Genomic DNA, 15,751 nt, shown 5'->3' on the forward strand with positions numbered 1-15,751 from the left:
TCAGAAGAGGGTTTATTTCCACAGATATGAGTATGAGACTTAAACTAAAGATCTTTGAACATGTGATGCAGAAGAGGCTAAACTGCACCAGGTGGGACACAAAGTAAGGGAGACACTTCCAGAAAAAGCTGAGAATAAATGCTTCTCTCTGGGACTAATATCTCATTTCTCAACAGAGAAAAATGCTAATTGCAGAGAGAGAGAGAGAGACAGTTAATACCTAGATATGCTATAACTAGAGAAGTTCTGTTAACATTCATCTGGGACATATTTAAAGATATATTTTCATGTCTTTGTATGCACATTACATTTAAAGTATTCTTACATTTTTAAAAATTCAATTGAAGACATTTAAGCATATACTTTATTCTCTTGTCGAAAGCACTGGAGCTTAACAGTGCAACCCTGTACATGTCTTCTCAGAAGTAAGTCCTTTTGTATTTAATACCGCTTACTCCTACATACATGTATTATAATTTTAAAGGAAGATTTTTAAATGTGAAGGCATATTAACATACTAACTTTAAATCATTTTAACAGTGATAGAACAAATTTATTTTTGAAAAGCAATTATAAAAGGTCCAACATTTAAACAACACTGTTAGTTTTTAGTTCATAGAACAATTTTACAAAGACCATTTTTTCTGTATCACTTAATATATTTGACTTACCTGTTCATGATATCACCTGACTTAACTTCACATCTTTTTAGGTTTAAACTCCACTGGGTTCTATTTATTTGATTTGATTTGTATCTGTTTTCCCAGTCATTAGATTCATAAAGCCCATTACAACAGTCTAAAGTACAACTTTAGCTCCTTCTTGCCCCCTCATTTATTTCCAATACTTTAACCAATCCTTCTCCAACATATTACGTAACTCAAGCTTCTTTTCCTTAACTATCAAAGAAGCGCTATATTTCTGTTTTCTCAGCTCTAAAACACTACTTCCAAATATACATACATGTGCCCAGTCATGACCCTGAAGTCTAGTTCCCTCATTTTTAATATCCCAGATGCCAAAGCAAGTGGAACCATAGCTGCTATTCTCCTTGGTTTGGTTTTCAATTAATCAATTAATTAATTAATGTTTAACATTTCACCCAATAGTTTATAAAATTAGTGCCCCCCCCCCCCCCCCGTCTGAACCTTCTTCCTAAAACATGCGAGAGAGAAACATGAAAAGTTGAGATTAATTCTAATCTATACATAGTACTGTTTCATATGACCCCGAAGATGTAATCTGGATGATCAGGTCCCACACCAGCAACATCCATAGATAGTAATCATATGGCGCAGATGGAGGACCTGTTTTCCTCTCATATGTATCAACAGCATTGGAAGCAGAATATGTAGACTCTCTTGACAGTGACAACCCTGTGAAAGTAACCTTGCTATACAAATGTTAATCCATAGACTGCCTTGCAGCATTCATATGGTTTGGAGGGGAGGTGTTGGGGAAAGTGTTCTGCTTGTATGTTAGAGGCTACAGCAAAACTACATTATACTTACATGTATCTAGTCATTTCTTAATGTGTGATGCAACTCTCAATCCCAGCTGGTATTTACACTTGAGGTAAAATGTTGCTTGTACAGAGGTTGAGAAAGATAATTTTTTGGACTAAAATTCCCAAAATCCTCCAACCAGCATAACAAAGGAAGCTGCAGTTCAAAAGTGTTTGTTTCCAACCTCTGCTCTCATCCTGTCCAGCTCTAGTGTTACTCTCAGTAATAGTTAATAAAATGAAACTATTCCGCCAGAAAGACAATAATCACCTCCTTAAACTGAAATCCAGTCTCTCCATCAGGAGCTAAATGATTTGACCCATGTGAGAGTAGCACATTCTTCAGAGTTCTGTTGTTGAGGAGAAAGGAACATGTGATGCTTACTTCTCTTACACTGCCCTATTTGATGTCAGACCAGTAGAAAAGACAGGCCCTTCTTGCCATTTCCACACTCACCTGACTGACAAAACAAAGGCAGATTGTGCAGTGTGTGTATTTATCTGTATTCTTTCTCATAGGTACCTTTAAAAATTTGTCTGGCTTAATTTAATGGGAGCTGCTGGGATCCCGCAGACTGTTAAGAGGGCGAGGGTAAGGTTCTTGTCATCCGTTTGGGCTCCTAACCTTCCAACAGACCCTGTTTCCGTCTGTGTGTCTCTGCCTCTATCTCACTTATTTTTCCCCTTTTGTTTTATTCTTATGCCTCTCTCAACTGCGTTATTTCCTTCCAGGTCGTTTCAGTGAAGTGCAGTAGGCAGCTGGTGGTCATGTCTTCGATATCACTAGACGTGGGGGTGGACTGGGGCCGGCAGTCCAGTTCGTGGGATGGAAATACCGTCAGTGCTAGGGGATTTATTCTAACAGTCTGGAACCTCTTCTTTTTTTTTCTTTTTCTTTCTTTTTTTCTATTTTCTATGTAGGTCTCTTTAGTCAGCCTTATAGCTAATGCCCTGGGCTACTCGGAACTAGGTGCCATTAAATCCCTTAGGACACTCAGAGCCTTGAGGCCTTTAAGAGCGTTGTCCCGATTTGAGGGGATGAGGGTAAGATGCCATTAGCGAGCTGATCCTTCTGCATGCCTGTGGGTTATGGTTGGGTGGGTTAAACAAAACAAAACAAAAAAGGCAAAGCATGCTAGAACTGATCAAAATAGTAGAAAGACATAATATCAAACAGAATCATGATGCAGCTGCTGACTTGATCACCTCCCTCTGTTTCTGGTTCACCCTCACCCTGCTGCACAGTTCTCCCTTTTTAAAAAAAAAATTGTAGAAAAAGAAAAAAGGGAGATGTATTAAGCTGCCTCATTATTGGCCCAGTCCACATGTCATTTGTAGATTCTATGTTGGCACTTGGCTGTTCTTATTTGGCCTGGCTTCTGATACCTCTAGCATCCGAGGGGGCATTTCTGGCTGTAAGTTTTGGATAGGGAGAATCACCAGGTGCAAAGAAGCAGAATTCGAACCACCTCATTTTTTGCTTCCTCCTTCCCCCAAAGCTTATGATCTGTGCTGAATCAAAAGAAGTCAAAAATCATTTTTGAAAAAGAAAAGAGTAGCTCTTTCTATCTGGTGGGAGTTATTCAGGATTACTGGTAAGGGCTGGGCTGTGGGAAGAATGTAGGTGTCCCAAAAGAACAGAGCTCTGGTTTAATTCCTCTCATTTGCACCTCGTTGTTCTCTGCCCAGTCCAGTAGTGACTGGCAGCCTTGACCAAATAGCTCAGCTTTCCTCCCTATTCTCCCTTCCCCCTTTACCGTGCTTTATGGTCCCCCTGTCCTGTTACTGTGATATATTAGCAGTAAGTCACAAGCAAAGCATAGAACCTGGACTTTCCTGAAACCAATAAATAGATTATAGCACTGCCGCCTAACCTTTGAAATGTTCATGTATTAGTAGGAATTGTCCATTAAATTTTTATTTTATTTCTTTAGAAAAAAAAAGTTTGCTGCATAAAATGAAAGCATGCTAAACTCCCCCCAAAAAGGTCATACTGGTCTGTGTGTAAAAGAAACAACACAATGCTTTTACAGCTGTAATCCTAAAGATACTTATAAAAGGAAAAGTCTCATTGAACATCATGGACTTAGTTCTGCATAAACATACATAGAACTTCAGAGTTAGTATGCTGTAGCAGATATCTAAAACTTGGAGGAAGCTGAGAGGAGCAAATTGGAGAAGGTGTGAAAAACAACAATAACCTCATTTCAAAGAACTGGAAATGTGCCTTGTTTAAGATCTGGATCTGAAGAATCAGATCCAATATGGGGTTTAAAAGATGCAGTTTACTGCACTATCCTACACATTTACTCAGAAGTAAGATTCACTGATTGGAGAGTTTCTCCAAAATAAGTGTTTAATAGGACTACAATTACAGAGTAGATAGGCCACTTTATAATGAACTTTATACAGAAGAATAAGGAATTATTAACGATTAACAGAGGTTATATGGTAAAAACACAGAAATTCCCCTTTTTAAAAATAAATCACACTCAGTAGTTAATATGTAATCTTAAAAGTATGTATTACATGTGTCTTGAATGGAAGCAAGTGCCACTGAAGTCCATAAATGGAATTTAGGGATGTGCATCCAGATAAAACATATGGTGAAACAGTTGCATAGGTCTCTGCAATTTCAGACTTAAGGTAAGGATGACAATTTTGAATTAAAAAAAAAAAGTTTGAGAAAATTTCAGTTTGCATCTCACATTTGACTCTCCTAGTCCTTGTAAAACAAGCACATGAAAGTGGTTCTAGCCAGGGTTAGGTAAGTCACCTTATTGGACTACATTGGGGCTATAAGCCCTGGAGAGTTTTTTGTTTTTTTTTAAAGAGCTTTTCCAAGTTCTAACATAATTTTCCCCCATGGTAGAGAAGTAATATGAGGATGGTACGGTGTGTGTTTTTACTTACAGAAGCATTCAGATATGTAATACATATGTCTGAGATTGGTGTGTGGCAAATCTAAGAAAGGTATGGATTATAATGAGTACCATTCCTCTCGACAAGACTTATGCCCAATTATGTTTAGACTCTGAGTCACTTGCCAGTCTAGATGTGAAGATGTAGTTGGTGTAAGAATGTAAATATGTCCATGTTTGCTCTGAAGCAAGTTCCAGTGTTTTCAATGGGACTTACTGCTAGTAATAAGTTTGTTTAGGATACCACTTACACACTAGGCAGTGAAACCTCTTGAACTCGGTAGAATGTGTTTGTGGATATGAACATAGGCTTCTGTCTCCTTTGATCTACACAAAAGGTTGCCAGCCCAGCAAAGGAAGCCATATACAAAACTCTGCTTCCTTACATGGCTCTTCTTTCCTGGATCAAAGCAGAAATGTATGAAGAAAGAATTGTTTCTAGATCAGAATCCAAAATAAGTTATGTGAAGGGTAATAAAATCTTATCAGTTTCAACTAGCTTGGCTGGAATGCCTCCAGTTTCCTGACATCATTCACCTACTGTATTGGTGGAGAATTTTAATAAATTAAATCAAGGTGGTCTTCCATATGTTGTTGGACTCCAGCTCCCATCAGTACCAGCACTCATGGTTGATATAATGGTCAATGTAGTCCAACTATTTCTGGAAGGCCAAAGCTTATCCCTCTCAAGCTTAGATCTGATCAAACATAATTATCTATTGTCTGTTAGACACATTGAAGGAACCATTAAGTTATTTTTGTTTGCGAAAAGTTAGATAGGTTTTGTTTTTGTTTTTTACTTTAACAAAACAAAGCAGGACATGGATTTAACTTTGTAACATTTTCCTATCCTTCTTATTACTCCCAATTCAAATTTATTTCCCATCAAAGGCAATATGGAACAAAATAAAAGAAATAAAATGTTCTTTGCTTTTCTCTATGCCTCAGTAGCTTGAATTTTAAAGAATGTACATAGATTTTTATATTTTCCAGGGGAGTGGGGAGTGACAGTAATGCTATGAAACTTGCATGCACTTCTTGACGATTTCTAATACACAGTTGTCACACCAAAAGCCATGTTCCCTTTCTCATAATAGTTGGTGACAATGTTGAAATTTGTTTAGATAAAGCTATTAAAGTGAAAGAATAAAAGGAGAGTGTTGATCCTGTTCTTATGACAAATACAGAGCAAACTAACATGGAAACTTTTTAAAATTACTTTAAATTACTTGTCCAGTGATTGTACTGGTTTACATTTTTCCTAGTTGTCATATTTTCAGATGATTTCTGGACATAAGAGACCAATTTTGAGCTTATTACTAGGATTTGAGATTTCAGCCAAAGGTTTAAGGGATTGTATGGGGTTTTTTTCTCCTACTCATATAAACATAGAATACAATGATTTTTTTTTAATGCACTTGCCTCGCACCCTGCATATTTTTCTGCAGAGAAAGGTTTGCACACTAAAACTTGTAGCAGAATTACATACAGGAACAGTGCCATCTGCTGTCAAAGAAGTAATCAAAATGTACTGTACATGACTCCTGCCGCATTAATCCTAATTTAGGGGCGAAACAGATGGTCAAAATAAGCAGGTTTCCAGCCAGCTTCTAGGCGGGGCATTTAGTCAAGGCAGGGCATTTAGATGATGCACATCTTGAAGCCGGCTGCAAACCGCTCTCAAGCCGCCCTATGGGGAGAAAAGCAGGACTAAAAAGGTGCTGGGTTTTTCCACTTCTTCCCGGAAAGTGTGCACCCTTGTATGTACGTATAAATGCACCGACGCCAGGGCAGCTCTAAAGGGGCACTCTTTCCAAACCCTAACCCTAATTGTGCATATAAATGCCCCGTTGCAGGAGCGCATGTAAAAGCGGTGAGGGTGGCAATGCCGAAAAAAGTTACAGTGATACCCGTCATGGAGATGAATACAACAGACACAAAATAGAAAAAGAGGGGGCATGGGGTGAAGGAAAGGTGAAGAGGAGCATGATTGTACCTAGCTCGCATCTACATGGGCACACCTCTGCTCAGATGCAGTGAAGCGTTGTACATGTGAATGTGTGCAGATTCACAGGATTGCCATCCAATGGGATGGGTTACTGATGGTTCACTCCTACAAAGGTGCACAGTAATGGTGGGGTAAAAAAAGTACCCAGCGGCACAGCTTGAAGCCACGCCATGTGGTCATGACATGCGCATCCAATGCAGCTTCGGAAAAGGCAGCTTCAAGCCACTTTTTCATGCCCGTCTGTTTTACCCCTTAGTTTAGGGTTGCTTACATGAAAAGAGCCATGTAGAACTGACCCCCATTGGAGCAGCTAATATTGAGCTAGATGGACTGAAGGTTTGATTTGATATAAGGTGAGCAGTCATTTATTTCTAATGTGGACAATTCTAATGAGATATTTAAATAACAACTAGCTTAGATCTATTAAAGGGCATGGACTTGTGAAAATACCATCTGTACAGGAAAAAGAAAGAAGAGTAGCCCTATAAAACATTTATCAATCACATTTGCTGTGGTACAGAGGAGGGAATATGGCTTTTTGTTTTGAGCTTGCAAACATGCATGCTCAGCTCTTTGGACATGGATGGACTTGCTTATCAAATAATATGTAAAATCTTGGATATTTTTACACTAAAACACTGCTAAATCTTAGAACAACTTCGCTACCCATTCCTACTCCCATTTGAAAGTAATGGCTCTAGAGTCCTCATTTATCTTCATGGGAGTAGGAGAGCCAAGGCCCATATATTCCATAAGTCTGGTTTTAAAGTGGGGAATGGTTGCTATCTGAAATTATCTACATGTATCTGACTCCTCAGAGATTCCTTTCTCTGACCTAGCTATTGGAATCAGATATGAGTCCTGCTGTTGTAAAGATGGAGGTCTCAACCTTTTCCTAATTTCATTCATCCTTCATCAAGCAATTACAGTATGACAAAAATATCTGCCAAACGGCTTTTCAAAAATGGTAGAAGATGGAGAGAATATATTATTTGGATAACATTGGTGCTTGTGACTAGCCTTGCTTTCAATTCCCCCCACTAAAACTAGGCATGTTTATGTTTTGTTTCTAAATCACTGTCTTTTCTGTACTAAAACTCTCTCCTTCCTCCCCCTTGCAATGCAGGTGGTTGTGAATGCCTTGGTGGGCGCTATACCATCCATTATGAATGTGTTGTTGGTCTGCCTTATCTTCTGGCTGATTTTCAGCATAATGGGGGTTAATCTTTTTGCTGGAAAGTATCATTACTGCTTTAATGAGACGGCTGAATATCGCTTCGAGATAGAAGTGGTGAACAACGAGTCAGACTGTTTCAAACTGATGGATCCCAACAGTACAGAGATCCGATGGAAGAATGTAAAGATTAACTTTGACAATGTTGGTGCAGGGTACTTGGCCCTTCTGCAAGTTGTAAGTTCTGGCTTTTGTAAATAACTTCTCCTGGTAGACACTGCATATATATTTCACTGGGGCAAAAATGTTGGAAACCTAAAATGGCTTTTTATTTTTCTGAGCAAAGGCCAAAGCATCACCTCTGTCGTGTGCAGCCTCATCACCCAGATGGTGCTTTTATTTGCCTGCAGAGTAATAATAAGAGGCATACTACCAAAGACTCATTTTAACCTTTAGGCGGGTTAAGTTTCAGGGAGGGTAAAGAGGCATCAGGCTTAGGGTTGCCATACTGCCGGACCTCCAAACCGGGAAAATGCATCCTACATTTGAAAATTTTGTCCTACATTTTCCCTCGCGATCGCGGCGGGGAGCGGAGGCCAAGCAGGCTTTCCCTCCCCGCCTGGGCCCCGGGCCTCGCCGCGATCGGAGGCCAGGATCGGGGCTTCGCCTTGTTCCTGGCCCCCGCAGGGACCAGGAAGGAGGCGAGGAGACTGCCAGCCATCGCCGGGGCTTCGCCTTGTTCCTGGCCCCCGCAGGGACCAGGAAGGAGGCAAGGAGGCCGCCAGCCATCACCGGGGCCTCGCCTCGTTCCTGGCCCCCGCAGGGACCAGGAAGGAGGTAAGGAGACCGCCGGCCATCTCCGGGGCTTCTCCTCCTTCTTGGCCCCCGCAGGGACCAGGAAGGAGGCAAAGAGGCTGCAGGGAGGCGGGGAGGTTGGCGCGGCTGCGCCCAAGTGGCGCCGCCTCCCTGCAGCCTCCTCCGCCCCAGGCCTCGCAGCCCTCCTCTTCCTCCACGCGGCCATGTGCGGTGGAGGAGGAGGAGGGCAGCGAGGCCCCGAGGGTTGCCTAGCAACCCCGCTGCAACCGGGCTTTTCCTGGTTTTTGACGGCACCCATGCCGGGACCAGGCAGGTGCCGCCAAAACCGGGAAAAACCCGGTTGCAGCCGGGTTATGGCAACCCTAATCAGGCTAAATACTCTGAAGGCACTAGATCCTATTTGATCTTGGAAGCTAAGTAGGGTCAGGCCTGGTTAGTATTTAGATGGGAAAACACCAAAGAATACACGTGCTGTGGGCTGTGTTTCAGAGGAAGGAACAGGCCAAACCACCTCTGAATATTCCTTTCCTTGAAAGCACATGCAAAGAAGCCATCAGACTCCTATTTCCCAATCAGTGTTTAAGAAGCTGGGCTGTCCTGTCCTGTATATCAGGGGAGACAAGAAGGTTAAGAATCACTGCAAGCGATTAAAAAAAAATCTTAGCTAAATGAATGAGCAACATTGTGGTAAGAAGAACTGCATGAGCAGATGCAAGATCATGGCTTCCCACCCTGTTTTAATCTCATGTTATTTCTCTGGGGATAATGAAGCCTGAACATGTTCTCTTGACAGTGCAGTGTGTTCTCACAGCAGCTCTTTTTGGAAGACCTGTTTCCATGAACAGTGATGGTCCATCTTAAATTTTGAGCTTCTTATTAGGATCTGAGATTTCAACCAAAGGTTTAAGGGATTGTATGATTCCCCCCCCCCCCTACACATACAAACAGAGAAAATAATGGACTGTTGCTTACAATGATTTTTGATGCACTTGCCCTCACGCACTGCATATTTTTCTGCAGAGAAACGATATATAATACATTGCCATGTGTTTGAATATTTCAGTGATCCAACACAGCCAAGATAATGTGTTCTGTATTATAACTCTTGTAATATTTATAACAACAAAGGTTTTAAAAGGAAATAGTGCAAAATAAAATTAAGATCCATAAGAGACACCAATTTCCCAGATAAAAGCGGGAAAGCCATATCTCCATCAAGGATATGTCACTTTGCACTATATTGCTGAATAAAACTGTACACTATGAACAATAGTAAGCCCCCAAATTGGATCCGATTCATACAAACTGCTGTTCACTTTCTCTGAATGGGGCTTCTTAGTTTAAATTCTGTCTGCACCTAAGTGGCAAAAAAGGGGACTAAAAATCAAAATACCACATTTTGATGCCAAAGATGATAATTCAGCAAAGTGGTGGCAGTTCATTACTGCACTGTAGATAAAATGTGGTAGAGAGAGACCATCTACAGTTTGTTGAGCTTCCTGAAAGCTAAGGGCAGAACAGGAAGGTAATAAATAAGTACTAATCCACCAACATGTGTTGAGCCAGCATGGTTTAGGGGTTTCAGTGTTGGATCTAGGACACTTGAAGACTAGGGTCAAATCCCTGTTTGGCCATAGTAATCCACAAGGGCCATTATCACACGAGGGAAACGTACCCCCATCCTGAAGGAAAGTAGACCCAATTTGAAAGTAAGCCAATTCACATGATTAATTATCACACGTGAAGAGTGAAATTGTGGTCATTCCAAAGGCAAAACAGAGCGACCGCAAAATAAGTTATCACACCAGTTCATACCATGCAGATTCAACAATTCGACTTGGCACCCTTGCACATGCTCAGTAGGGCTCTGAACGCATCATGAACCTGTACACTTCCGGGATGTACGGGCACATGGAAGCACACACACACACACACATGATTGGGCAATGGCAGTAATTACATGTGATAATCTCTTGTGAATTAATGTGAATACACATGATTGGGCTCGGGATGGCATTGGATTGGCAGTGATTGGACTGGAAGTTTTCGCCATGTGATAACGGACCTTGGACAAGTCACAGCCTCAGATGAAAGCAAAAGCAAACCCACCTCAACAAATTCTACCAAAAAGAAACCTGTCATAGGGACACCATAAGTCAGAAATGACTTGATGGTGCACAACAACAGCACACCTAACCAAAAATAAAAAGAATAAGTGGGTGGAAATCCCTATTGGTTAAGTGGCTGCCTTCTGAAACAGTAGGCCTTTTTCTTCTTCTTCCTGAAGTCCCACACCCCCTCTAAAAGTATGACCTGGGAAGTCCAGGAGCAGATTTTTAGAGGATATGAAGAGGGGAACTGAAGGAATAAAGGAAATTGTTCCTTTCCAGTTTCCATTGGTAGAAACAGTTTCATCAACAGGAGACTTTAATTGGGTTTCACACAACTATGGCTTCCAAATTAAATATATAATCCTCTATGTGCCCAGCAGACCCAAAAGAGCCATTAGTGATCCATGTTCTCTTGCACTGTTCTCATCCTTTTCTATTTTATATTCAAGGAAGAAAAATACTCTTCTTTGTTTAAAAAAAGGTGTGTGTTTTTTCCATAGGCTACTTTTAAAGGCTGGATGGACATAATGTATGCAGCAGTAGATTCTAGAAAGGTAAAGTACCTTCATGTTGTAATTATATAATTGCTTTTAAAGGCCTTTGCCACTATATTATTTTATAACAGAAAGGAGAGTTGCATTCCAGAGTCATAGCTACTCATAATCACAGAGTGAAAGTGAAGTGAAAGTGGGAGAAAGTGAAATGTCGGATCCCTCTTTCCAGTAGTTGCTCCTTGAGTGCGCAGAAGTACCTGCATTAGATGCATGTAACATGCACAGTGGCACCTGGAATGTACAAAGAATGGTTTAGGTATTCAGTTCAGTGCAATGCTACATCATCATCATTATTTTTATTGCATTATTGATGTAAATGGGAAAACTTGACATGCACTTTGCATTTTCATGAAACTTTGGATCAGGGAGCAATAATGTCTGAGAGTATATTTGATTGTCAGATTTGATAGGCTATTAATCAGTTTCCAGTAAGAACTTTAGGCTTCAAGTCTCTTCATTTAAGCCTATACTAAGGGTTTTTTTTTTTTAACAAATTAGAGATCCATAGACAGACAGACAGACAGACACACACACACACACATATATATATGTATGTCTTTGTTTTGCAGCAAGATGAACAACCCAAGTATGAGGACAACATCTACATGTACATTTACTTTGTTATTTTCATCATCTTTGGATCCTTCTTCACCTTGAACCTCTTCATTGGTGTCATTATAGACAACTTCAATCAACAAAAGAAAAAGATAGGTCAACTTTTCATACTTCCCTAGCTTATAGGGGCCCACCTGTCACCATTTTCTAAATTATTTTGAAATAGTCTGTGGATTTGCTCAAAACTTGCAGCTAAGGAAAGGCTGAGATAATCTAGGGTGGTCCACACATCTAAGTAACCATTGGAAGGTGAAGTCATGAGGGCACAGGTGTCTGAATCAGTCACCACTGATTGAAAGGATGGGCAGAATGTTCATGTCCACTAATATTAAAGTTTCAGTGACTTTTCACCACACCACCAAAAAAGTTGCCCAGACAAGTACATAGAAATTATGTTTCACCCAAATGACTTGCTGTGTGGACGTGCCTTGATACTGTTCCATTTTAAGTAGCAATCATAATTCAACCATCATAATGAATTTGACCTTGGATCTAGTACTTTCTACAAGAGAACTAAACAGATTGTCGGTATTGACGTACCGGTAAGATGACATAGGTCCAAAACACACTGCAGAAATAATCCAATTTGAGACTGCTTTAGCTGCCCTGGCTCAGTGCTAGGGAATTCTGGGAATTGTAGCTTATTGTGGCACCAGAGCACAAAACTATAGTTCCCAGAATTCCCTAGCATTGAGACAGGGCAGTTAAAACAGTCTTTACCTGGATTATTTCTTCAGTGTGTTTTGGACCATAGTCTCTCATCTGGAAAATATGTAATTTCTTCCAATAGGTACCTCTCTACACAGAGTAGAGAGAATTGCTGCCTATTTCAATCATATCTTCATTATCCAAAACTAAACAAGTTGTAACCAGCCTTCTTCTCTTTGCTTTCCTTTACTTTGGAGGTCAGGATATCTTTATGACAGAGGAGCAGAAGAAATACTACAACGCCATGAAAAAACTGGGCTCCAAGAAACCTCAAAAGCCAATTCCAAGACCTTTGGTAAGTTTTCCTATTTTGCCTTAGATGTTATTCTTTGTAACTGCTCACATTTTTTCCGGGTGTGGAATGCCAAGGGCTGACCTATCATTTTGGTACCAGAAATAATACTGAGCTGGCCGAGGAGGTTTTTCCCTTCCTCCTCCTCCTCATCTCCCAGCTTCTCCAAACATCAGGCTTCAAAATATTTGCATATATTTAGCAAGTTAATTCACATGTTTGCCAGGGTAAATTATCTGCTTCCTGTGGTGGAAGCTTGGGTGTTGTGAAATGTTTATTCCATACCTTTATATGAGGGAGCCCAGCTTGTTCAATGCCTGCCAGTAGAGTTGCCAGATGGAATGCTGAAGAAGATTCCTGTATCTTTAATTGTTTGGAAGAGGGGATTTCAGCAGGTGTTGCTTGTCACACAACCAGGTAACCTGCTGAAATTCCCAATTCTACGCAACTGTTAAAGGTACACAATTCCTCTCCATTTTTCACTCTGCCTAATCAAGAAGGAGTAGAAATGTGCATCAGACCTCCCTTCAGCTCATCGTCTTATATTATTTTCTGGGCACAGCTTGGAACTAATGAGGTAAAGGAACATAAATGTAACAAGGTACCCTGTTAATGAAGGTATAACAAATCTATTTTCAAAAGCAATGCAAGAAGTGAGAATGAAATTAATGAGTTCCATTTTCTAATCACTTTGAAAGAGTCCATTTAAAACCATTTTATGCCTATTCTCCTCTCAGTCTTATCTCCCTTCTGTCCCAATAATGCAATAGCAAAGGAGAAACATAACAAATAATACAGTGAGTTATTTCTCAAATACTATAACAAATCACTTCACAAACACCATAACAAGTAACTGAAATGAATTATTTTAAAATGTTGCCTTTCCAAATTCTGATTATGTGCGTAATGCCCAAGCTCAGTTCTCAAAAATAGGGAGTTCATTGGACTGTTAAACATGCAAACAGGATGAAAGATAAGAGCATCATCTGGTAATATACATAAACTTAATTTTTTATTTTGTATAACAGAACAGAATCCAAGGAACTGTTTTCGACTTTGTCACCCAGCAAGCATTTGACATAGTAATTATGCTGCTCATCTGCCTCAACATGGTGACTATGATGGTTGAGACGGACACACAGAGCAAACAGATGGAAGAGATCCTCTACTGGATCAACCTTGTCTTTGTTATCTTTTTCACTTGCGAGTGTGTCCTGAAAATGTTTGCCTTGCGTCACTACTACTTCACCATTGGCTGGAATATCTTTGATTTTGTGGTTGTGATTCTCTCTATTGTGGGTGAGTACAGATATTTTTACCCTGAACGGCACACAGCTCATACCTTTGTGCTAAAAAGGGAAAGATAGAAAATGCCTTTGTAAAATATAGGTTTGGCAGTAGTGTGGAAGGATGAAAGAAACCTCACTTTAATGCTGAACTTGCATTGATTTATCAAAAAGTTTAAATCTGGGATCCTCAGGTTTAAGAAACAATAGGTACCCATACTTATATACAGATATTTGGCTAATATAGATTGAAACATTTATTATTTATTTTATTTATATCCTATCTTTCTACCAAAATGGGACTCAAGGTGGCTTACAATAATTTTAAAATGATAAAAGTAAAATATTAATTGCAAAGGTTAAACATAATTAAAACCATTTATAAAAATTAATAATTAAAACAGCACACCACACTATATATGTATAATTCACACACTAAAAGCCTGCCTAAATAAAAATGTTTTCACCTGCTGATGAAAAGGCAGCAGGGAGGTGGCCAGCCTTAACTCATATGGAAGGGATCTCTCGTGTGGGAGCAACTATAGAGAAGGCTATCTCCCAAGTCATCACAAACCATGCCTGTGAAGATGCTGGGAGTGAGAGAAAATCTTCCCCGCTGATCTTAAGGGCCCGAAGAGACAGACCAAAATAAAGGTATCCTGTTTAAACGACACACACATCTTAAGAGGCCAGAAGCTGCGCCAAAGGTGTACTCCAGTCCTTAGGACTGGAGCATGGCTTTGGTGCAGCTTCAGGCCTCTCAGGACGCATGAATCATTTAAACAGCATACCTCCAAAGTGACCCAAAGCAGGTTTATTTTGGCATGTCTGTTCGGGCCCTAACACTTGAGTTGGCTTGTATAGGGGAATACAGTCCTTCAGATAGCCTGGACCAAAGCCATTTAGGGCTTTAAAGGTCAAAACCAGCACCTTGAATTCTACCCAGAAATGGACTGGTAGCCAGTGCAGCTGTTTCAGCAGGGGAATCACATGATCCCTATATCTGCCCCAGTGAACAACTGGCAGCAGCATTTTGGACCCAATGATGTTTCCAAACAGCACCTGCTAGGTCCAATTTTGGCTCAGTTTCTAGACACATGTCCAAAGGAATGAGCATAATTTAAAATGGGGATTATTTTTGAATATGCATAGAATTGTGCAGGTAATTCTTCAAATTAAATTGTAACTGCTTCTTCATTTGAAAAATGTGCAGTGCTAGATTTGCTGTAGTAAAATAGCAGAATCCAAAGGAAGTGGGAAGGCATGATCTCCCCTCCCACTGCAGCATCCTGGTCTTGTAAAAAAACTGCTCCAGAGGACCAGGCATTCTTCCAGAGCTAGTTTTCAAATAGCTCCAATGGATGCTGTGAGTAGAGGAAGGAGAAGACAGCTTCATGATATTGGCACTGCAGTACCACCACAACACTGGATTTAGGCTGATGTTTCTATGGTTTGTGAAGGCAAAGGCTTTCATGGCCGGCATCCATAGTTTTTTGTAGGTTTTTCGGGCTATGTAGCCATGTTCTAGAAGAGTTTCTTCCTGACGTTTTGCCAGCATCTGTGGCTGGCATCTTTGGTTATTTGTCCAGAGCTAGAAGCTGCATGTAAACACTGGAGTTTTTCAGCCAGGTGTGTAAGAGCTTCCACTAGAGCAGGGATAAGAAAACCCCTTTTTTTTTTGCTTGCACCTGACTTCACCGCATACCTTTAAAACTTTGGCATTCCTTCCACCTCAAAAAGATCAAGAGACAAAATGTCCCTA

The 15,751-nt window shown here is 40.4% G+C and overlaps 1 protein-coding gene across 5 annotated transcripts in view; it reads left to right on the top strand.

The window, feature by feature from the left end:
- The window catches only part of LOC149322489 (sodium channel protein type 8 subunit alpha-like), a 121,294-nt gene that overhangs the window by 95,958 nt on the left and 9,585 nt on the right, over positions 1-15,751 (top strand). For 4 of the 5 annotated variants that reach the window (XM_089478564.1, XM_089478529.1, XM_089478538.1 and 1 more), the window contains 6 exons: positions 2,426-2,548; positions 7,560-7,844; positions 11,035-11,088; positions 11,658-11,795; positions 12,602-12,706; positions 13,732-14,002. In XM_089478564.1, coding sequence (XP_089334690.1) covers positions 2,426-2,548; positions 7,560-7,844; positions 11,035-11,088; positions 11,658-11,795; positions 12,602-12,706; positions 13,732-14,002 — 976 coding nt within the window. The remainder of the gene's footprint in view (positions 1-2,425; positions 2,549-7,559; positions 7,845-11,034; positions 11,089-11,657; positions 11,796-12,601; positions 12,707-13,731; positions 14,003-15,751) is intronic. The other variant, XM_089478547.1, reaches the window with a different exon arrangement.

This window comes from Sceloporus occidentalis, unplaced genomic scaffold (genome assembly GCF_023333645.1).
Source record: "Sceloporus occidentalis isolate IW3139 unplaced genomic scaffold, rSceOcc1.0.p SCAF_1, whole genome shotgun sequence".
Taxonomy (NCBI): domain Eukaryota; kingdom Metazoa; phylum Chordata; class Lepidosauria; order Squamata; family Phrynosomatidae; genus Sceloporus; species Sceloporus occidentalis.